The following is a 22,699-nucleotide window of genomic DNA, read 5'->3' as shown; positions in this document are numbered from 1 at the left end:
TTGGATGTTAAAGCTGGTTGGACTTGTAGTGAAATAAGCCTCTAATGCACATCTGCAAATCTTAATTATGTTTACTGGGACTGTTGGGATTACACGTGAGTTCAGCTGTCAACAGAAAACTTAACGACCTACAACCTGCGCTCACTCTTTTTTTAGACGTTGTTGTGGCGATGAGAACAAACAATGACACAAACAGCAATGTTTCCCACATGGTGGCTCGGCAGATACTGTTGCAGCACTGTTGCTTCACAGCATCACAGAGCTGGTTTGATTCCTGGCCTGTGCCGACTTTCCAGCTGAAAAACCTGCTGGTCAAGTGGAATGGAGACTCTAAATTGCTCGAGGTGCCGCATCTGTCTATCTGTATTATCCATGTGGTGGACCTCCGCCCTGTCCAGGGCCATTCCCCGCTTTGTGATCAGTGTAAGCCGAGGAGAAAAATAATGATTGAGTGTTTTCCACATCTCCGATCAAATGGAGAAACACTTCTAAATAGGGAAACTCACGGGGAACTCTGCGTGTGGCTCTTCTCAGTGTCTTTCCTGGCTCACATGTGTTTCCTCTGAGAAGCACATTGACTGTAGATCGTCATCCTCCGCCCCCTCTGCGACGGCAGCATCGTGTGTGCCATGCTGCTCTGGATGCTACGGTCACCTCTGTCATGGAAACTATTACTAATCCACGATTATCCTCTGATTTTTCTTTCTGGGCTCAACCACTTGCTTCAGACATGCTCACTATTTATCTCTGCGGCAAACCATACAAGTGATCAAGATAAATACAGCTTAATGCATGTGAGCTGATTAAAACGACCCGGGACGGCTGGGCTTCAAAGTGATGGCACAGAATCAGAGGTTATTAGAGAGAGAGGTTTTATGTTGTCCTCAGGCAGTTCTTTAAAACGTTTCAGAGCAACTGCCAGACACTGTAAATGTTAGTTGATGTAAGTAATAAGCCAAATGTGTTATTGTGTTTTGCAGAAGTGACATTGAGCAGAGTGCTGGTGCTGTTAGACCCAACTGTAGATTTCATTAAACATCCTGACACAACTTTTTACCACATTCACATGTTTTATTGTACTGGCAGAATGAGATGTCGCTCCGTGGGTGCATGACATAAACTTTTTCTGGTTATTTTGCTTCGTCATTATTTTGATGTACAATTTTCTCATTTGTGCAAATCAAATGCATATTTGCTTTGAGCATTTGATTAATTTAGCTTAATAGCAGACTTGAGACTGATTTTAGAAAGTATTTTTTTCTTAGTTAGAAATGTTAAAGATTGTGGTATGACATTTTGCACCAAACGTTCTCACGATCATGTGGGGAAAAGACTTAAAGGGCAACGCAAAATCTGTTAAACAGCCTTTATTCCTTTTGTCTAAGGCTGTGGGGCAATACCATGGGAACAGTTAACTTCCAGTTATGAATAGCCAAATAGAAAAGAGGCTTTTCATTGATTTTTGAGCTGCTTTGATCAGTTATTTTACCACACAATCGCCTGAAGGCAAGAAGTTTGTGTTGTGCGGATTTTTGCAACATTTAAAGCTCTTTAATACTGTGTCTTTCATGTTTCCAGCACACTTGAAATAAAATCCACCCACTTCTGCATAACGATAGTGAGCAGCCAGACATTAAGACTCAATGAGTGGCCGCTAGCTTACTGATAGCCGGCGCCATTGAAAGAGACTGCTGTCAGTTTGCCAACATACCCTGCGGTCCATGTACCTCACCATCGCTTGGAAACTACATAACTGGAAATTTTGCTGAGAGTTGGGAGGTGGTTTGCACTGGCTAAATTCACGTTGCTACGGCCACTGATGGTCCATCTTCGCAAATATGCAAAGACTTTAACAATACCACGAGGACAGACCGAAAATGGCACCTATTCATTCATATGGAGTTGTTTGCCTGGAGCACACACTGAAAAAGTACTCTAGCTTCTGGGTTTACTTCCGATGTATGCAGCTCACTGACTACAAGTTCAGGCTTAACTTTATACTGTGATGACATCACAGATTTTAAATCATTTTTTCTCCACTCCAGGAAAGTTTTACAAATATAAAACCACCACGGCTCAAAAATTCATAATAGTAAGATTCATAATTGACCTTGTTTGCAGTTTGAGGTGTCCTGTCAACAGTCTTACAGATGTCTCTTTTACAGTGGTGATCTATGGAGAAAATGCCTTTTGGGCAGCAGGGGATTTTTTTCTGCAGTACCGCGAGTGGCCACTAGGAAAAAATTGCTGCAAGGTGGGAGCTTTTCTAGGGGCCTGAAAATACGACAGCTTTAATAGTTTGGAATATAGTGAGATGGTCTGTTAAAGGGAAACTTTACAAATTTTCAGCCAGCTCTGTGTCATCACAGTGTAGGCAGTGTGTACAGACAAACAGCTTTTACTGACGGATGAGCTGGGAGCTCCAGCGCTAACAGCATGGGGGAAGCCAAACATCATCTATTTGCACACATTTTAATGACAGAGCTGGTCAAAAGTCTGCAATTTCCATCTAACAGTTGCAGTAACTCAAATTTAGCTGGCGGTTGTTGGTAAAAGCTTGGTAAATACAAGGGAGGCAGATACAAGACAGGACGATACATAAAGGAATAAATAAATAAATAGAAAGTCCTAACAAAAAAAAGATCAGTTTCCCTGGCCAGTGGTTCCCAACTTAAGGGTCAGGACCCCTAAAAGGGGTCACACGATGAACCTAAGTGTTTGCATAATGATTATCTGGATAGAAAATCAGAGAATCTAAATTCTGCTACACAAAAATGTTTATATTACGGATTTCTTTTTTTTAACTATTGCTTTTTTGTTACTGTAATTTAATGGATTTTTGGATTTACATTGGCTTCTTTAACTAGTGATCTGAACATCCTTGTATTAAGGGGTCACAGGTGCTGCAGAGCACTGTTGGAGGTCACCACAATATCATAAAGTCCAGGAGCAGCTTAAATAGAAAAAAAATGCTCTTTTGTGTGTACATTAGATGAAGAATAAATTGAGCTCTTGGTCTTGTTAGGATTCGATTGCACAGGATGAGTGTAGCTGTCTTGTTTTGCTACTGTCATTAAAATGCAGTTACACTTATAATTGCAATTCCCACACATTAATATAATGAGCTGTTCAATTTTGTCAAATTAGCAAGTTTCAAACTGACTTTACCTGCTTACAAAACAGTTTAATTTACTCAACAATACTGTGGCAATTTACTTTAATTACATCATATTTTCTGAAGTTTTCTGGGTGCAATTCAAAGTATGGCAATTATTACAGTGTGTCCTATTCTCCAGCCAAACATATTTATTATGTAATCGCTGCTCACTGCTAAATATAATCCCACTCACATGTCCAGATACAACCACAGCCCACAGTCATATTGATCAATGGGCCCCAGAAGACAACTGAAGTAGGAAAATAAGTACAGAGATTTTCTGCTCCGGGGTTTCCTAGTGTTGGTTACAAACCAGAGACCAGTAAATAGAGACAGAAGATTAGTCAGCATTGGAAAGTCTACTCTCACCAGCAGGTCGGCCACTCCCAGGCTGCAAACACCAGCTCAGTATTTGCATGTATGATCCACCAGAGTGTGCTGAGGCTCAGGGTCAACAAGGCCGTCATTAGGGAACCACTGCTGCTCAAACCCAGCATCAGAAGACATCTGTAGCACTAGCTGTCAAATGCACTTGATGATTTTTATTTATCCTGCACGAGAGGGATATGTGATGGGATGTGGGAATGTGTTCTATTGATTATTATTATTATTATTATTATTATTATTATTATTATTATTATTATTATTATTATTATTAGATGTTCAGTATGTTATTTATGTTAACAATATGATTTATGATATATGATTTTAAAGGACAACCATGTATAATCAGTAGCACTATAGCTTTCAGTTAATGTAGTGGAGTAAAATATCCTATATTTTCCTCTCACAGTAGCTGTAGGGTTGACAATGTTAAAGATATTTCTGTATGCATACATAAATGCATGCAGAAAAGGCACAAATTGGTGCCTAATAAAAAATTTAACTCCCCCGCTTTGCCAAATCCCAAACTAGAGTGTTAAAACTTAAATGTTTGATGTCAATATGAAGTCTGGAGCCGCTCCACAGACAATGAATGGTCAAAGATGTTTTGTTTGACACTGAGAGCGGCCAGTGGAATGTGCTGAGTATACGGCTACATTTTCAGATTCAGAATTGAAGAACCTCATATAGAATAAAGGTTATCTGGGTATAAAAAGGAAAATTAACAAACCCTGGTTCCACAAAGGTAGGCTCTCATTCATTGTCCATGGAGCAGCTCAGAACTTTATACCAAAATCTTTCTGGCTTTGAGAGAGAGAAGTTCATGTTGACAGATATTGATTGATTTCAAAGGCTATGGACATAATATACTGGATTCTTTTATTTAGATGGTGTTCCCCTTTAAGAAAATAGTACCTGGTTAAATATACTTTCCACCCCTAGCTATACGGAAGTTCAGTGAACAAAAACAGTCATTTAAACTTTTATTGACTGATATTTGTTGTCCAAGTAAGTGAGTGCAAATAAGGATTCGAGCTTTGATCAGGATGTTTGGAGCCTATAAGAGAGCCTGGAAACGCTACGGCTGCTCTGAGTTGATGCAGAGCAGCCGTAGCAGCCACTGAGTACAAACATGATAAAACTTGTTAGGGTGGATCAGACTGAGATCTGCCTGCTCTATCTACAGATAACAGATTCAGTTGTGCATTTCTAACGACTTTCAGCTGCTGGTGCAGAAAACAGCGCTGCAGCAGTAGCTCTTCACACCTCGTTCATTGCTGACTTCTAAGGACATAATCTGCTGTCCATTTGGGGTGATGAAGTGGAATTCAGAAAGGAGCAGTGTAATGCATTGTTGAGCACTTGAGGTGCTGCTGAAGGTACTATAAACAGTTCTGAATATATGTCCCCGTATACTAAAACTTGTTGGCTGATCCGGTGTTTGTCCTGCATCCAGAAAACTCCATGTTCTCTGGTTATGCCCCTAGCAACCCACACACGATCCAAACCCTCAACACTTGGAAGGATGCTGTGCTCATTACTATTATTTTCCTTTTGGACTGTCAGAGATGGGCTGTCTGCTTCACTATTTCATGCTCTCCTTATCTGCTTCTCTTTCCACCCATGGTAATTGAGGGTGGCTGTTGGCCAGTAAAAGTCCGGAGTGAGGGTGGAGGGTGGAGGATGGAGGGGGGGCGGCCATGGAGAGGAAGAAGGACAGAAACAGAGGAGACAGAGAGAGCTGCTGGAAAGGGCAGGCTTTCATTCAGCAGAGAAACATGTGCACTTCTCCCTGAATCCAGTTTGTGTAAACCCAGGGCTGTGAACAGTATTGATCACTGGCTCTAAATGAGAGGATTAACAGGAATTCACACAAGGGCTCGGACGCTTACTGGTAACTTTTTTGCTTATTTTGTGTCATTTTTGTGAGGCAACTTGTTGTATTTATGAATTCTAGAAAAATTGTTTTGCATTTACAAGTTTTGGGTGTTTTTATGCACAATGTCATATTTTTATATTAGGAGATAGAGTATTAGAATCTGTAAAGGCATTTATGGATTATTAAAGTGAACCTGCTAATGATTTTAGTGCATTTAATTTATTTTTCGGAGTGTTGTGTGTCAGATAGGAAACATTTCTGCACTGTCTCAACCTTTACTTCAGTGTCCTTGAGTCTGTGCTGCGGCAGTTGCATATTGAAGACATTAAGCTCAGTTATCAGTCCCTTGTTTGTGCTACTGTCATGCAAAGAATGAATGGAATCAGCTCAAGATTTTTTTCCTGGCCATATCACTTCTTGTAAAAAGATTTTTTCTATCATATTCCTTGAACCTGGGCAAGCACACAGCATAGTGCACCGCAGCAGTGCATGTACTATACTCATGCAGTTATACAGATGTTAGAATTGCCTGCATAAGAAGGACGATAATCTCTGTGAGTAGAGTAGAAAATATCTCAAGGCATCTAAGCGCACATGCGACAAGACCCCTGAGATGACGTTTTACAAGACATTATTTAACCGTTTGGATTAGTTGAACAGATTTCCATGGAGAACAACTGATAGGGCTCGCCTTTCCCTTGTTGCTTGAAGAATTTGGCAGCACTAAATTCCCCTGATCTTGGCAACTGTTCTGCATGAACAGCATTTGTTGTTTCTGGAATGGGACAACTTCCTTTTGCCAAATTTACAGCAGATTAGTTTCCTCAGAAGTTCAAATGGAGTTAAAACCTGAAGTTACATAACATTACAACTCTAAACTATAAAAACTATATAAAAAAACAAAACAAATAGAATTTTTTTCTTTCTGAGCTTAATATTTTTTTTCTTTATCGTGGTTCCTGCTGAATGAAAAATGTCAATTTGAAGGGGAGTATAACCTCGTAAGCACAAAATCTGTGGGCTGTTGTTAATATCTGTGTGATCACTCAGTGTCGCCCACCCTGAACAAGTGAAATGTTATCTGGTGAACTGGGAGAAATCATTTGTTCAGCAGCTTCCTCAACAGCATTTCCAGCTGGAACTAAACTGCAGAAAAGTGCAAAGTGTCACATAAATCTTATTAAGTTTGCAAAGTGTTGCAACAAACATCTGGCTGAAACCAGAATAAATGCCATGTGGTTTTTATACTCACAACTATAAAGTCCTCAAACTTTTTGTTTGTTTCATACTTCTACCTATGTTACAGTTCTGCCATTCAATCACAACAAACCTGCAGCTACAAAGTGTCTGCGCTGCCTCAATAACATCAGAGATCAGTGGAGTCTGGTACTAACCTGCAACACAAGTGCACCTGTTAATTCTGCTACATTATGCATGCATTCCAAGCATTATAGCGTAGCACGTGTAATGTTGCGTTTTTATTCCTGGATGAAGGTTGCTTCCCTTCATCATGACTACATGTGTTTGGTCACAGTCCACAGCCGGAATTTCACTGTCTGATGGTGTAAATGAATTCCATGTGGCTCGAGCAGAGGTGTAGAAACACTGCGTTTGGGGAAAGTCAGTCGAGGGGAAAGTCATCCCGACTGGACCCTGCCAATGAGGGGGTTTTCCAGCAAACTCCTCCAGCTCTCTAGTGGGGAAAAATTCTGAAGAAAACGGCTTGCACAACTATGGCAGCTTTATGCCTCCTTCAACTGTGTTACTTCAGCGCTGACTTTACATGGTGGAAAAACGCAGTCATGTTAAAGAGTGTGACCCCTCTCTGGCTGCGCGAAGCTAAAAAAATTCGGGAGGCCAAGGGTTACGTCCCAGCCACAGTTTTGTTGACCGGCACGTGTCACAATCAGAAATAGCTATGGTCAGTTCCTTCCTATCAAATTCCTTCCACGTCCAAGTCCTGCTTCTTATGTGCAGCATATCTGGTCTTCATTTGCAACTGCCTCTTTTTAGGATGTCAGCAGTTTCTTTCTTTCACGTGTTGGAAACTACTGTAAAAGATAATTTTATTCCAGCAGGCGCAGGAACAACACATGATAAAAAGTCTACCCTCTGCTCACATGCACATTGTAAACACAACTCTTTTCATTGTTTCACCTGGTTCTTCACATCCCATTTCATCTCTAATTCCATGAGCATGAATATAACCATCATTATTCTTTGATGCTACATGTCTGCAAATTGAAGCACATGCAATGATATTATTATTCACTGAAACAGACTTGCAAAATACATCAAATAGCACGTATGTAACATGCTATTGTTTTGTATTTGACATTAATGGATGTTAAAGGACAAACTGCATTTCTGTCATGTGGTGCACTTGCCTTGACATCGTTTCCTGAAAAGTTGATGGCAGGCATCCAAGACTATTGTCACCAGAAAAGAACAGATTTGGTTATTTGTTCATTTGGTTTAGATTGGCCCTCTTGTGGTTTTATGATTAAAGCTGAGAGTTTGCAGCCATGCTAGCGGTAAGTTCATTGCTAATGTGAGCATGCTAAAGTAAGCACAATGACAGTGTTGACATGTTGATGTTTAGCCGGGCTCCCAGGACGTGATGCTATTAGGTCCCAAAATACTTTTCCTTTTAATTTACATATGTGAAAGAGATGTCTCTATATCAGACGATAAATTATTTAGAGTGTCACAACTTCTGCAAAATGATTGTGTCATATACAGCTGGTGCTGGTGGGAATAACAACAGCTGTATGCGTATATGGTCAAAACCAACATTTCAGAAAAATTTTACCTTTTTGAAATCTGAGCAAACTGAAGTTAGTAAAAAGTACAAGAAAGTTACTAGAGAGCTTGTAAAAACAAAAAAGTTTTAAAAATAAACCATGCTTGAAAGTTAGAATCTGGATGTGTGTACTAATTTTTGTGTATTTCATCAAATAGCTATGGAGACATTTCACTAAAAAACACAACTACAAATATCACTAACCGTAAGTTATGTCATATGCTATTTTGTAAAAGCACTGCTCATGTTGTAGTAGTGATGGGAGCACCAGATCAGCAAAATGCACATGGGTATTTGGGGTGCACTGACGAATGACATGTCGGGTATGAGAACTTGTTAGTATATGCGAGATGGCTAGATTGGGTATGTACTGATATTCTACTTGTTCTTCAGAAAAATACAATTTAATGTGATGGTCACATGACGTAGAGGTTAAATTGGGACACCAGCTACTATGTTGGGACATCTTTGTTGTGAGTCCCTGCCCCGCAGTGTTGGAAGAGCATTTCAACAGTTAGCACTCACAGCGAGGATGTTGCTGTGCAGGTGTAGAGTGGAGAGCCCTTGGGGCTGGGCACATGCAGCGAAGTCATTACGAGCTGAGTCAATCATAGAAGGGTTGTAGGGCAAAATATCTGCATAAGAGAAGCTGATTTGGCAGATCTGACACGGTAGATTAAGTAGGAAAATATACTAGAAAAGCTGGAGGGAGCTGAGAGGTATTGGAGCAAACCAAAAGAGATTATTCATATGTACAAATAAAAAGTCCGTTTCGCATATGTTCAGACTCGCCAATGTTTTTGAAACATTTTGCCAGGGTGTAAAATAATCCAAAGAAGGACACACTTGCTGACATGACTACTGTAAGTGCTTTAGCGGCACGTGACAGACGCTGGTTAAAACTACTTCATCTGTTGATGGGAAGGAAGGTATTACAATTGGTTTTATCCACAAGGGAGGAAAAGTGTAGGAGTGAAGCTTTTCTGGACAGGCGTGTTGCGTTTGGGCCAAGGGTGGGCAGAGATTGGCAAATGGCAGCAGATTTGAGGAAACAGCTGATAATCCCACAGGAAACAGTGAGCACTGGTTTAAGGGCAGTTGTGGTCAGAGGTTCAGTGAGTTGTTTATTTAGTAAAGCTGACAGTGCCATGTGAGGATGTGGTAGATGAGGCTTGAAAGGAAAATGCTTAGGTGTACCGTGGCTGTGCAGCACGATTGGAAAGATAAAGTGCGCCACATTGAGGTTGGATGCAGAGCTCAGAGTTTAATTTGTGGCACAGCTAAGTGAATCAGGGATTTGTGGGTAGTACAGTAGTGTCTGTGGCTGCAGTGAGAGGTAGGAAGTTAATATAACTCTTGAGTAAAGCAAACATGGACTGATGTATCATGCACTTGATAGTCCCAGTGACGCCTAACTGCGGGTGATTTCAGCAATAGCTCTGACAAACCCTTTGCACACTACCTGCCCAACACTGACCAGCAGATAGATAGTCAACAACTAGCTTGTAAACATAAATGCTGGCAGAGAACAAAAACAGAGCTAAAAAGAGAATACTGGAGTAACACCTCACAGTTAGATAGTAACAAGACTCCAAATAATGTCTGTTTGCCAACATCAACCTTTTCAGATAATATGTCAGTGTTGTTGCACTGCCCCCAAGAGGCCAAAGAATTAGATAATTCATACCCAATGTATCCTCATTAGGGATGTCAGTTTCAGTTAATTTTACTTAACAAAGGCTGGCGCTCATCAACTGGTAACTGGTCAATTTTAGAAAAAAAAAAAAGATAAAGAAAAAGTGAAATACAAAACAGACTTTACTTTTAAGTCCTGCTCTCCATTACTCAGTGAGCTTTAGTGCTGCGTTTCAATGTGCTGTCTACTAAGAAGTGGTGAAATTTTGATATTTTGTGATGTAAATGTCTTGACATTTATTTTATGTTGTGTTGGCTTTGCTGTCTGACACTTGGCTAGCCACGTTAACATGCGGCCAAATGCCCAGGGCCTAGCCTCCGGTCTCCACTGTCCTCAGCTGATCTTCAGTGCGGACCACCTGGTTGGATGAGTGCTATCATTAGCTAGCTATCAGCACTGCTCATTTAGACAATGAGCTGGTAACGCCGCCCCGATGGCAGAACATGATGCTGCAGGAAAATTTATGCCCACCCTCTCATCCCTGTGAGTTAGCAGCTTCATTTTGACCACAAAACCCCTTTAGCGTTGTTGCTGTTAGCACCACTTGCCATGCTGACACTGCTAGCAGTAGTAACAGAGGTAATGGTGTTAACATAACATAGTTATTGTTATCAATGCAAAAGGGGTTTTACAGCTCATATTCGAGCTGCTTACTCACCAGGGCAAGCTGAGGGTGAGACCGGTAGATGGACACATTGTTTCCACAGCAACACTGCTGAGTTGGGACATTATTTGTGGTAATGAGCTGAGCTGCTCGAGCTCACCAGCTCCTACCAGACCTGGGGTGCAGTGCAGCTAAACTGAAGAGTAGCAAAATTAACCTATGGACCAACATGTTCTGTCTTCAATTCATTGTTTTGCATCTTTCTCCATTATTTCAACATTTGGCAGCCATTTTTTCCACTTTTAGTTTTTTCCTCCACTCAGCACCACAAACAACGAATAGACTGTCCTGCGCTTGACTTGGGCCTTGACCAAAAGTGTAATGCATACACTATTGTTTTCATCAAGTCAGCTTGAATGTCCACACTCCTCTGTACTAAAGTCTATCCTGAATATAGGCTTCTGCAAAATGCACAGCTGAGTAGATGAAAAATGCAAATTAAGACCTGTGCAAGTTTTCCTGTAAAACAAAAAAATCCTGTTTGCACTGTTTAGACGGATATGAAATACAACTACCAGGATATGAACTGCTGCGTTACAAAACCTAATGAACACATGATTAGTGTATACATGCATGGACTTCTTGCTGTCATGCTTGAGTCATAAATATTCATACAAAGCTCATTCAGATCACCGTAATCTAACACTTAGCCTGAAATTTGGTACATCGTCCAGAGAGACAACATGACCACAGTACACAAATGCTGTTCATTTGCATGGGTATACAATTCTTGAACCTTTTAAAATATGAATTAATTCATATTTTTCAGAGGCAACATCCTTGTCATGTAACTACAGGTATCACATTTATATTTACTTATGTGTGAAACTGCAGGTAGTGGGAAAGTTTTGTGTTTGAAGTCTGTGGTAAAGGGATGGGCCAGAATAAGTGGGGGCCAAACATCTCAATAATGGAAAAATAATAGTCTGGGACATCAACTTCTGTCAAGGCAAGAATAACACAGGGACCACATGTCACAAATGCTTGCATTGTCCTTTTTCCTTTTTTTTTTCTCCTTGCAATACAAAGCATGTTTTTCCCTTTCCCTGTAGGTGCACAGTTGGAACTTGGTACTGCTGCATAATGGGTTACAAAGCGACATCCATGCATTGTGTCTTAAGATGCCTGTGCTTCATGCTTCTCCATTTGTTTAGTGCAGCTCAAGATGAAGACATAAGAAGTAAGAGAGTGCTTCTGTCTTCATTTTCTCACACTTTGTTATGCTTGTTGTCCATACATTGAAAAACTGTGAAATGCATACAACTGGCAAAGGTGATTTCATGTACTGTGAATGCATTTTATTTTATTTATTCCACCAGACTAGCTAGGATGTATTGAAACCATTAGTTTACACTGCTGATTGTTTATTTCCTGTCTGCTTTAGGTTGTAGGACTGCACCATGTGATTTGGTCTTTATTCTAGATGGCTCGTGGAGCGTTGAAGATGTCAATTTTGAAATAGTAAAGCGCTGGCTCGTCAACATAACATCAAGCTTCAACATTGGACAGAAGTTTACCCAGGTTGGAGTTGTCCAATACAGCGATGACCCTGTATTAGAAATACCTCTGGGGAAGCACTCCTCTACAACAGACCTCATCAAAGCGATGGAGTCCATTGAGTATATGGGGGGTAACACAAGGACAGGAGCAGCCATTAAGTTTGCTACAGACAAACTGTTTGGCCTGTCTGAGCGCGGCCCGTACGGCATTTCCAGAATTGCTGTTGTCCTCACTGATGGGAAGTCTCAAGACGAAGTTTTGAAAGCAGCAGAGGAAGCAAGGAAAAAAGGAGTAATTTTGTTTGCTATCGGTGTTGGACCGGAGACAGAAGCCTCTGAGTTGAACGACATTGCAAACAAGCCATTCAGAACTTATGTCTTCTCTGTTGAGGACTACAAAGGTATTTCCAGGATCATACAGGTCATACGACAGAAACTCTGCGAAGGTAAGCAATGCAGAGTGCACTGATCAGTGTCTGGGTCTAAAAGTGTTGCTCTGCTCAAATATTATGAGATTGAATGAGGTCAAATATTACATGACCAGTGGTATCTCTTCACCTCAGATTACAGCTGTGCCCAACTCAGAATTATGCCAGGAGAATCAGATTTGGCTGGTCAATACGAATATTTGAAGATTCGTTTTGTTTTCCATTCAAAATTTAAACTTTGAACAGGCTTTGCAGGCCACTCAGTGTGACAGCTGCATTCATGTCATATCTTAACAAACAAACCATGCTCATGACGAATCGTAAATATGCAACAACTTTTTTTGTAGACACTAGATATCATCAAAAGCCAGAGACTGCATCCTGTGAACATGCTACGAGGTGTAAATCCACCACTACTTCACCATATAGTGTGGTTAGGGTCTCCTTTTATGCTCCTGCAACATGTCTGCAGCTGCAAAGAGCAATCACTCCACAGCAAAACCTGGGGTCCAAAACTTCCCCAAAAGTACACTACACAGAAAAGAAAGGCTGTGCGACTTAAAGCAGTGTCAGTCAACTGAGAGTCTTTGACTGATCATTCGAAACTCTGACTTTCTATTTTACTGTGTTTGTCCATTGCAGAGACTGTTTGTCCAGCAAGAATCCCCGTGGACTCCCGTGATGAGAAAGGTTTTGATATTCTGCTACATTTAAATTTGGCTAAAAAAGCAAAGAAGACACAAGGAGCATATTATGGCAGTAGGGCTTATGAAGTGACACCGCACGTCGACTTGAGTTTAACCACAAGGTAATCATCTTATTTTTATTCTTTGTTCATCATCCTCAGTGCAATCACAAGTTAACTTTGACTTTTATATTTGGTCATCCAGGACACTTTTTCCTGACGGCCTGCCTCCATCATATGTTTTTGTGGCCACACTGAGGTATAAAGGATCAGTGGCAATAGAGGAGTGGGACTTGTGGAGAGTGCAGACGCGGGATGGAAAACCTCAGATGGCAGTGACTCTAAATGGGCTGGAGCGCACCGTCATGTTCACCACAACCAGTGAGGCGGAGAGTGGGACTCAAATGGTTACATTTTCAGAACAGACAGCAAGGGTATGTAGCAATGAGTTTTTATTTTTTGCCGAAACTTGATATCAAACAAACCAGAGACAATTGTATTAAGTTGCTGTGAGCTACAAATTCACCACTTTCAAGCAGAGGGTCTCTCCTCCCTCGTACTCTGTGCCGCTGTCTATGTGCTGCCTGCGTGTCCACAGCTGCAAAGAGTAGTGTGAAAGTTAAGAGCACTCACTTTGCATCAAAATAGTGCACTGCACAGCAAGCTGCCCAGCAATAAAACAAAAAACAAACAAAAAAAACCCTGACTGCTCGACTGGAAGCAATCTCAGTTGACTGAGGGTCTCCGACTGATGATTAAAATCTCCGATTTGAAGGAACAGCCCTACTAAGTACAGTGATAAAACACCTTGTATTTACATTTATTTCCTTGTGTGACACAAGCATATGGTTAAGACTAGGCAACAAAATCATGCGATTAGGTTCAGAGAAATACATCATGGTTTGACTCAGCATTCATACAGGAAGCGAAGAGGGCTCCAACTCCAACTCAAACTCCTGGGTTTGTTGGACCCATCCATTGGCCCACCTACACACCCTACAGGGACTTTGGGGACGCTGAAATCACAGACCAAGCGGTGGTATTGGATGACTTGAAAACGAGAATGGGCCGGCTAAATTGCTGGAGTACACCTTTAAGAGTCTTATTGACGCAGTAATTCTGTAAATTCCCAGTTTGAGACTTGTAATTTGTTCAACAGAAAGCACACTCATACTCTATGATACAGGTAATCAAAAGGTATTCTTCTGTTCATTATTTCACATAATACAACTCTGGCACAAACAGTTTTAGATCACTTCACTTCCAAGACTTAAGCTTTTTCTTTCAACCATCAATCCTAATCCTCCTATTCACACATCCAGATGGCTTGTATAAACCTGTGGAGCTCCAGGAGTCTATTCAGCCTTCACAAAAGCAGAAGCTACTGTACATCTCTGTGATTAGCAGATTATGTCCCTTGAAGAAGAAGCACTACCATATAATTGAACTCTTTTTTGATAGACAAAAGACTCCACTGCAGTTTAATCAAAAGCTGCAAAGTGGGAACTGGATGCTTTTTTACAGCACAAAACCAAAGTAGGCATGCACAATGTGGATACCTAAGGATGAGCATAACAATAACAGCATAGAGACATTGAGATACAAAAGACCTGGAGCAATGACCAATCAGAGCTTTTTTGGGAGGTGGGTTTAAAGAGACAGGCACTAAAACAAAGCACCTCAGACAGAGAGTGAATACAGGTGCTCCAACACAGACACTATGAGGAAAATAGAGTGTTTTTTTGACCACTGAAGCCTGAAAACATGTTCCACTAGAGACACAAAATACAAGTATAAAAGTCCCCTTTTAAGCCTTCCTCATGCCCAAACTATCAGGAAATAGTTATATAAATTAATGAACACACAATCGAGCAACCAGGGATTGGCTGTAGCAGAGTAAAGCAGCACTTACTGCCATGATAGATCACTAATAAAAGCTTCAAACTGGAATGTTCCAGCAAGAATATGGGCCTCAAATCAGGGAGAAATTGACATCGGCAACCAAGATTACATGTTCTCTGATGTTAGCATGTGGCTACATGTAGCAATGTACTTGACTGACTATGGGGGCTCTTTCAAGTTGATGTCAGCTGATGTCAGCTTGTCACAAAACCAGAAAAAAACACTGGGTGCTGAGTACAGAATGGTCTGAAGCCTGAAGTTTTGCTCACAGAGATTACTTTTATATATGTTTACCACATTATTAGAAACTTAGGCCACATTTAAAATTGACATTGGATATTGTAACATTATGTATATGACAGAAATTAAGGAATAGCATAACAGGCCCCCTTAAAATGCCACAATATTTAAAATAAATCAACATTTCCCAAACCTCTCCTTGAGAACCACTTGTCCTGCATGTTTTAGATGTCTTCCTGCTCCAACACAGCTGATTCAAATCGTGAACTCCTGAAATTGCTTCATGACAAGCTAATCATTTAATTCAGCTGTGCTGCAGCAGGGAGAGATTTAAAACATGCAGGGCAAGTGGTACTTAAGGAGAGGTCTGAGAAATGAGGAAATAATGGTTCATGACTAATTTTCTATTGCTTTTCTAAGTTTAAACCATCAAAATGCCCTTTATCAGTGACTGATTTCCTTCCACTTCCTGCTTTTGATAACAATTATAGCAATGTACTCTCTCCCTCTAGGAGGCATTTTGTTTTATTGTTTGTTTTGGTAATATCTTTATCAGCACACTGCCAGCATGTACCACTTTATTAATGACATTTTCCTGTTATTTTTCTTTGTCAAAGCTGTTTGATGAGAAATGGCACCAGCTGCGGCTGCTGGTCACCGAGGAGGACGTTACTCTTTATGTTGATGACCTGGAAATCGAAACGCGACCCTTGGAGCCCCCTGTTGGTATTTTCATCAACGGAAAAACCCAAGTTGGAAAATATGTCAACAAGGAAACAACAGTGCCAGTAAGTTTATTAACACCAACAACCCTATTTTCATAAAATACATGTTTGGTTCCCAGAAATGTAATCTGGCAGCACGTCAACTTATAGAAAGAGGGAACAGTTTGTTTAATGAGTCCAACTCAGCTCTGATGTATGTTTTAAACAGCATCACACAGTTTATTGCTGCCTCCTGAGAGACGTGCTTCACTCTGTGGATAATAAATCCTTGGCAAAAATGAGCCTTTCTCTCCACAAGGTCTTATTAATCGTTGTTTTATTTGTCTCAATTGGCACATTTTGCGCCAAAAATGCTGCATTAGTAATAAATCATAATTGTGCTGTGCTGTAATTTGCTCTGCAGAAAGCTGTGCAGTGTGCAGTTTCTTGAACATTGATGCAAACATTTTAATGGAATGATAACAATATGGAAAAGAGGAATAACTGCTCTGCACAACGCATCCTTTTATTGTAATTGTTAATTTGATGTAAGCCATTTTTATTATGAAACAATGGCACAATGAAGCATTTAAAATGCCTGGGGCACAGATGTGAGCAATTAGTTGGGTTTGTCATTGTTGTGTTTCTGGTCGCAATGATGGTCAATGATATAAAGTACATGTAAAAAAAAAAAACAAGCATTAAAATTAAATATTGCAGCCATTTTTAAAACTCAAGCACTAATACTGTAAGGATTTTAGAACAGAGGTAGCAGTTTGGGACCCAAATACAGACAATAGATGAGGCAGCTGGACAAATTTAAAGATTTCTTTCAAAAATACTTATAGTCCCCAAATTAGGCAGGCAAAAGCAGGCAGGTACAAGAAAAAGAGGCAGCAGAACTCCAAACCAAAAATGAGAACAAACTGACAAAGAACAAAGAAACTGGGACGCTATAATGTTGCGTTCCATTGCAAGTCAGAAATCAATAATTCTGTGGTGTTTTTTTTCAACTTCCGATCTTAATGCGCTCCAGTGCATCTGCTCGGGAAAACATGGACGCCCGCAGGAAACTCATGTTTGTTTTGCCAGCGTTTGAACAATCACAAGGATGTACTGAAGACCTACATGAGCTAACACAGCACCAGACACCCCACCTCTCATAGAAAACTTTTTGGCGATTTTTAGATCTTTCAGTCGGCTGCATGCAGATTCACTGATGCTGGTTGCTAACAGTGATGGGAGGAGTAGGTTACTGCATGCTCGCAAAGACTTCTGTCAAACACAAATCTACTGAATAGAAATGGAAATGCCACTACAAAGTTGTTATAGCATGCTTCACAACACAAACACTACATAAAAGTAAAAAAGTGATGGACAGGTAATTCTGCATACCATTCACTGTGTGCACCACCATATTGCTGTGACGTCAATTCGGCCGACTCGGTCTACATGATTTGCCCGAGTTTCTGATCTGGAATCCTGAGTTGAATGGCCGTTCCATTACACTTTTCCTAGTCGGAGGTCGTTTTTCCTGAGCTCCGAATACAATGGAACCCAGCATAAGCCAGGGCGGTTGGAAGAGGCTGAGTCACGGCCGAGTCATGACGTCACACAGATGGGGTGCAGCACATGTGCAGTGAAATCCGGTCTGCAGTTGCCCAAAGGCTCAATGGCTGACGCACTATCATAGAACAAATCTGTAATAAAAGGCGTAAACAAACGCTTTCTGTATGCAAATGCTCTTTTGTATAATGACCACCATTAATGTGAAAGTTTCGTCAGGCCAAGAACACCTAAGGAGGCTAAAAATAGAACACCCAAAGAGCACCTGAGCGGACACCGTTCCTTTAGTTGTAGTGCTGTTTGCTGTAACCCTCTGACATCGCAGCTCCAGTTACAGTGCGTACGTGTCATATCCCAAGCTCCCACAAGCTCCCATGGGGTCAAAGAGTGTGACTCAGCCTCTTTTGAACAGCCTGGCACAATCATAGGAAATGCAAATGCCCGCCCTGTAGACCGTAAGTGTTCCTTCCAAGGTAACTAAAATAAAACTATTCTTATTTCTAGGTGATTATAAACGAATGAAAACATAGCTGAATGTTATATACCATTTCTGCCCATAGATGCCCATAAATCTTACACACTGGACCTCACTAACAGGATTGCATATAATGAGAATCAATTGGAGTCTGTGCAAAAAATCCTTTGTTTAAAAAGGAAGGAGGAAAGAACATAACTCATTCATGATTTTTACATCTCGTATGCCAGCCAGTATGTTGACACATCATTATAACTGTGGATATTAACATGAACCGCAGCACAGCAGTGAATGTTATTTTGTGTGCTGATCCATTGTTATAAGGATCATGTAGTTTTTATCCATTTAACAGAGTGAATGCGCTTATGTGAGTATCATTTCTGGATAAACACACTTGTAATTGGAAACAGACTTTTTTGCAATTGGACGTCTAAAAGCAGCACAATGCAATTTGAAATAACATTAAATTAGCATGAACCACCAGACCACAGCAGACATTCTTATCGTGTTTAACTACACAAATAAAAGCCCTAGTTATCATTAAGAAAACTATATTCTTTTACATTGATTTATGCCCCCAGTGCGTACTGATGTTTTCATGAGGCTGGAAATAGTATAAATCATGTCAGGATCATCTTTCTGCTTACATGGTAACTGACGTTTAACACTCTATAGGACACTTTGGAGCCATTTTACCACCAACATCAACAAAATACCAAATAATGGAAGAACAGTGTAACGTCGCTGCAGAGTGCTCCCAGCACTGAGGGAGGTCTGGCAACATGGACCTGCTCGATGCCCAATGAGGGCAATTTAACAGTTGTACAGTACAATGGCAATTTCACTTCATTAGTGGCAAAGCACTGATAAAACTGAAGTAAACGCTGCAAAATTACCCCCGTATTACATTGTGTTTGTTTTGTTTGCTAGTTTGGAGTTTCCAGGTTGTGTTTTTAACAAGAGTTCTCTCTTTTTCTAAATCTTGTTTTCAGTTTGAGATCCAGAAACTTCGCATATACTGTGACCCTGAGCAGAACAACCGAGAGACTGCGTGTGAAATACCTGGAGTTGTAAGTACAAGCGTCTGCTTGGCTCTGAACTTGTCTTTTCAGTCCAAAAGCAACAAAGATAACTTCTTCTCACCCACTTTTCACCTTGTCCAGCCACATCTGTTTGTGCTCCGAAACACACAATTTCACCATCAGTTAACTCCACACCTCGTACTGCGTGGCATAAAATGACTTTCTCTCGCTTTGTATTTCAGCAGCGCAGTATATTGTATTGTGTAGTGAAAGTGTAAACTCAGCATATTCATTTCAAGTCACATCTGTTTATGCATAAAATAATTTGTTGGAGGAGGACCTGTGGCTCAGCTTCAGACATTTTGCACTCAGTACATTTTTTTTACCGTCTGCTGGCTCTCACTATGTTTGTGAAGCAGTGGCCCATTGTTATGTTGGCTTTGAAACTGCTATAACCACAAAGTCAGCGCCAAATTACTGTTTTTAATGTGAGGATGTGGGATGAAAATATCAAAAGAGACAAGATGAGTAGCCTGAAATTACAAATGTTTGCCAAGTGTAACCCAGCTTCTCTCCTCTGTCTGTGTTTGCTTTTTAATGGTTTATTTGCAATGGAATCTCAAGTTCAGTTATCAGTTTTCTTTTTGATGGAGGATCAGATGCCTTTCTGGCAAAATCTCACACCATTGCATTTCAAAACAGAAGGATATCCAGATTACAGATTACATGTTCGCAGAAAGACCTGCTTATGTAAGATTAATTTTGAACAGAACAGGCCAGGTCGGCTTTTGTGACCAAAATGGTCAATAGTAAAAAAAAAACAGCTGAAAGTACTGAAGGAGCTGTATGCGACATTCAGAGCATATCCATGATTCAGAGTCAGGTCGGGATTGTCTGCACACAGTTCTCAACATGGAAATGGCTGAGGAGCTAACTACAGCAACAGTGATGACAGAGTTAATGGTGTTAATGTGCGGGAAACTGGAAGATGGGTGCTATGCTTCCACGATGACGCGTTACCGATATCTCATATGTACTAACATGCACGCATGGCCGAACTGTCTACAACAACAAACACAGACGCTCTGATTACAGCACACACAGAGGGAGCGTGACTTCGTTCTCTGCTCAGGACGCCATTACTCCACTACACCTTTACATAGCAAATTGTGATTTGCTGCCATAGTAATACTCTCAATGTTGTATACAGCTCCTTTAATGTGTTTTCAGGTTTCAGTTTTGGACTTCTTTACATTTACAAGCATTAGATGATGTAATTGAATTATCGCTCATTTTCTAAATTTTTTTTTAAAAAAAACCCATGTAGTTTACAATTGTAGAAGATTAAGGTAAAGACAAAATAAGGAAGACAGCTAGGTCTGTAATTCATAAGTGACAAGTAGAAAATAGAAAAAAAATATTTTTCTAAAAAAGAAGAAAAGACGCATAAAAATCATAAAAAATAAAAATAATAATTTTTTGAAAATAGTTGCTGATATTTTCTTTTTATCGACTAATTGATTACCGACCATGGCTGAAATACACGGGACATGGATGCGATGTGTCATGCAGGCAGCTTCACTGTGTGCATTAGGATTTGCCAAGTGACAGTTCAGCTGGTTATGCAGGGTTTGGAAACGTAGGCTATATAAACTGGCACAGAATTAATAAACTGGATCTTTTTTACTACAGGATGCATTGATTTGACTGATTTATGTTAATGTGCTACATAAAAACATCCTAAAGGCTGCTCTGCTGGGAGCATTGCATATGAGCAATGAGGTATTCTTAATAATCTGTGTTAAACAGATTGTACTAGTTTTTTAGGCAATATTATGTAGTTTTTAGCTGTTGGAAGGCTGTGAAGCAACGTGCAGAGAAAAACAGATAGATTAGCCTCGTAAAAATAACGTGGTTCCCCATGTAGGCATGTGCGGCTTATATGGTCAGTTGCAGCTTAAATGGTCGCTCTCTGCGGTGGGCATGCTATGGCGGATTTGTTGTGCTGTGTCCCATGTATTTTGGCTGTAATTGTTGCAGCTTTAACACATTTCATGTGCACTCAAGGTCTGGTCTTGTCTGTTATCTATTATAGCCTAATCTTGTTCATTACAGTGCTCCAACAGTCCTGATTACTCTGAACCAACTATAGAACCTTGTGTCTGTCCTCCTGGACCCCCCGGACAACCAGGAATAAAGGTCAGTAATTTAAAAAAAGTTTCCTCTTCATGTTATCTGTCATTCTTTGTCTTGTGTCATTAAGTTGTTTTATATACAGCTCATACCACCACGCTGATAACCATAAGCAAAATTTGCCCGCAGCAGCCCAGTCACCAGAAGAAAATGTTGTTAATTTCTGCGAATCACAGATACGTTACATTTGTATATTTTATACACATCATATTGTCTCTAAATTGCAGTAGAACTGACATTGCTCCCTACAACGTGGAGGTGATGGTGGATGGTATAGCACCTGGACAAGACGACTGCCAAACTGCAGACCACTGTTTGAGACAAACACACATACAAGAAAAACAGTTGGTTACAGTTGTTTTGGCTTAAAATACCTGGTTTGGGTGGCACAGTCACATCCCCTAAAAAACAAGTGATTTTTGTAGCTAAACCTAACCACACATTAAAGCAATTCTTTGAAGAAATGTAAAGTTTTAACATACCTGATACATATTAAGGTATATATGTAACATATTCATGGTTTGTGGAAATGTACAATGCCAATGTTTATGCTGGTGATTGGGTTGCCTGCAGAAATAAATGCAAAAAATAAGCACATTATTCTGCAAGCTATTGGAGAATAGAGTCCTGTTCCTGTTGAGCACAGAGCTTTATTTTGTCCAGCTCCGCAGTGTCCAGACAGTTGGTTAAATATTTACTTTATGCAATGGTATTCTGTTGAGATTAAAGACCAGAAAACCAATTAATCTTTAACCATGTTGGCTTACATATAAACTCAGAAGTGACAAAGAAATTAAACGGCTTCTGTTTGGAAACAGAGCTCAAACTTTTTCTTCCTTACAGCTTAACTTTGAGGGAATGTGTGCTGAATTCCCAGGTGATGCATAAATGCTGCTCCCCGTGTGGGATAATTATGTGATGAGCACATGAGGTTTCACTTTATCAATAGGTCAAATCCAACTACAGTCATTACAGCCTGTGAACACAGATTTCCTTTGTGCCAGAAACAGTGCTGTGTGGAAAGTGTTGCACTTTTATCTCTTAAATACACAGTTACTGGCTGAAAACGACAAATTGTGGACGCAGCAAATAGCGTTTTCTCTCCAGTTAGGAAAATTGTGGCTTGTTGTTGTGAGGAAGTTATGGTTAGTCTTGTAAGATCCCGTTCTAATATGCTGTTTGCTTGAAATAAACCAGACCACAGCTCAAGATAAACACTGGTTAGAATGGAAAATGACCAAAGTAGGAAATAAAACCTACATGTCCCTCTTTATTGATCACAGGGTATCAACCAAATAATAGCAGCGCCGGCCATAAAAGCCTTTACACACAGACCACAGAGAGGTTTTACCTTAGAAACAACACTCCTTGTTAATAAAACCTAGATGGGTTCAGGAATGTT

General features: G+C 40.3%; 1 protein-coding gene across 4 annotated transcripts in view; it reads left to right on the top strand.

Annotated features, from left to right (window-relative positions):
- Positions 1-22,699, top strand: part of col21a1 (collagen, type XXI, alpha 1) — a 42,269-nt gene that overhangs the window by 964 nt on the left and 18,606 nt on the right. For 2 of the 4 annotated variants that reach the window (XM_088086268.1, XM_088086271.1), the window contains exons 2-8: positions 11,636-11,763; positions 11,968-12,528; positions 13,153-13,318; positions 13,401-13,629; positions 15,955-16,125; positions 19,075-19,152; positions 21,220-21,303. In XM_088086268.1, coding sequence (XP_087942394.1) covers positions 11,636-11,763; positions 11,968-12,528; positions 13,153-13,318; positions 13,401-13,629; positions 15,955-16,125; positions 19,075-19,152; positions 21,220-21,303 — 1,417 coding nt within the window. Of the gene's footprint in view, positions 1-5,238; positions 5,436-11,635; positions 11,764-11,967; positions 12,529-13,152; positions 13,319-13,400; positions 13,630-15,954; positions 16,126-19,074; positions 19,153-21,219; positions 21,304-22,699 lie in introns of those variants that run through there. The other 2 variants (XM_042502035.2, XM_088086269.1) reach the window with 2 other exon arrangements.

This window comes from Plectropomus leopardus, chromosome 13 (genome assembly GCF_026936395.1).
Source record: "Plectropomus leopardus strain MGB_pleo_1.0 chromosome 13, ASM2693639v1, whole genome shotgun sequence".
Lineage (NCBI taxonomy): Eukaryota > Metazoa > Chordata > Actinopteri > Perciformes > Serranidae > Plectropomus > Plectropomus leopardus.
Note: the sequence above shows the minus strand (reverse complement) of the source record. Positions and strands in the feature narration are given on the sequence as shown.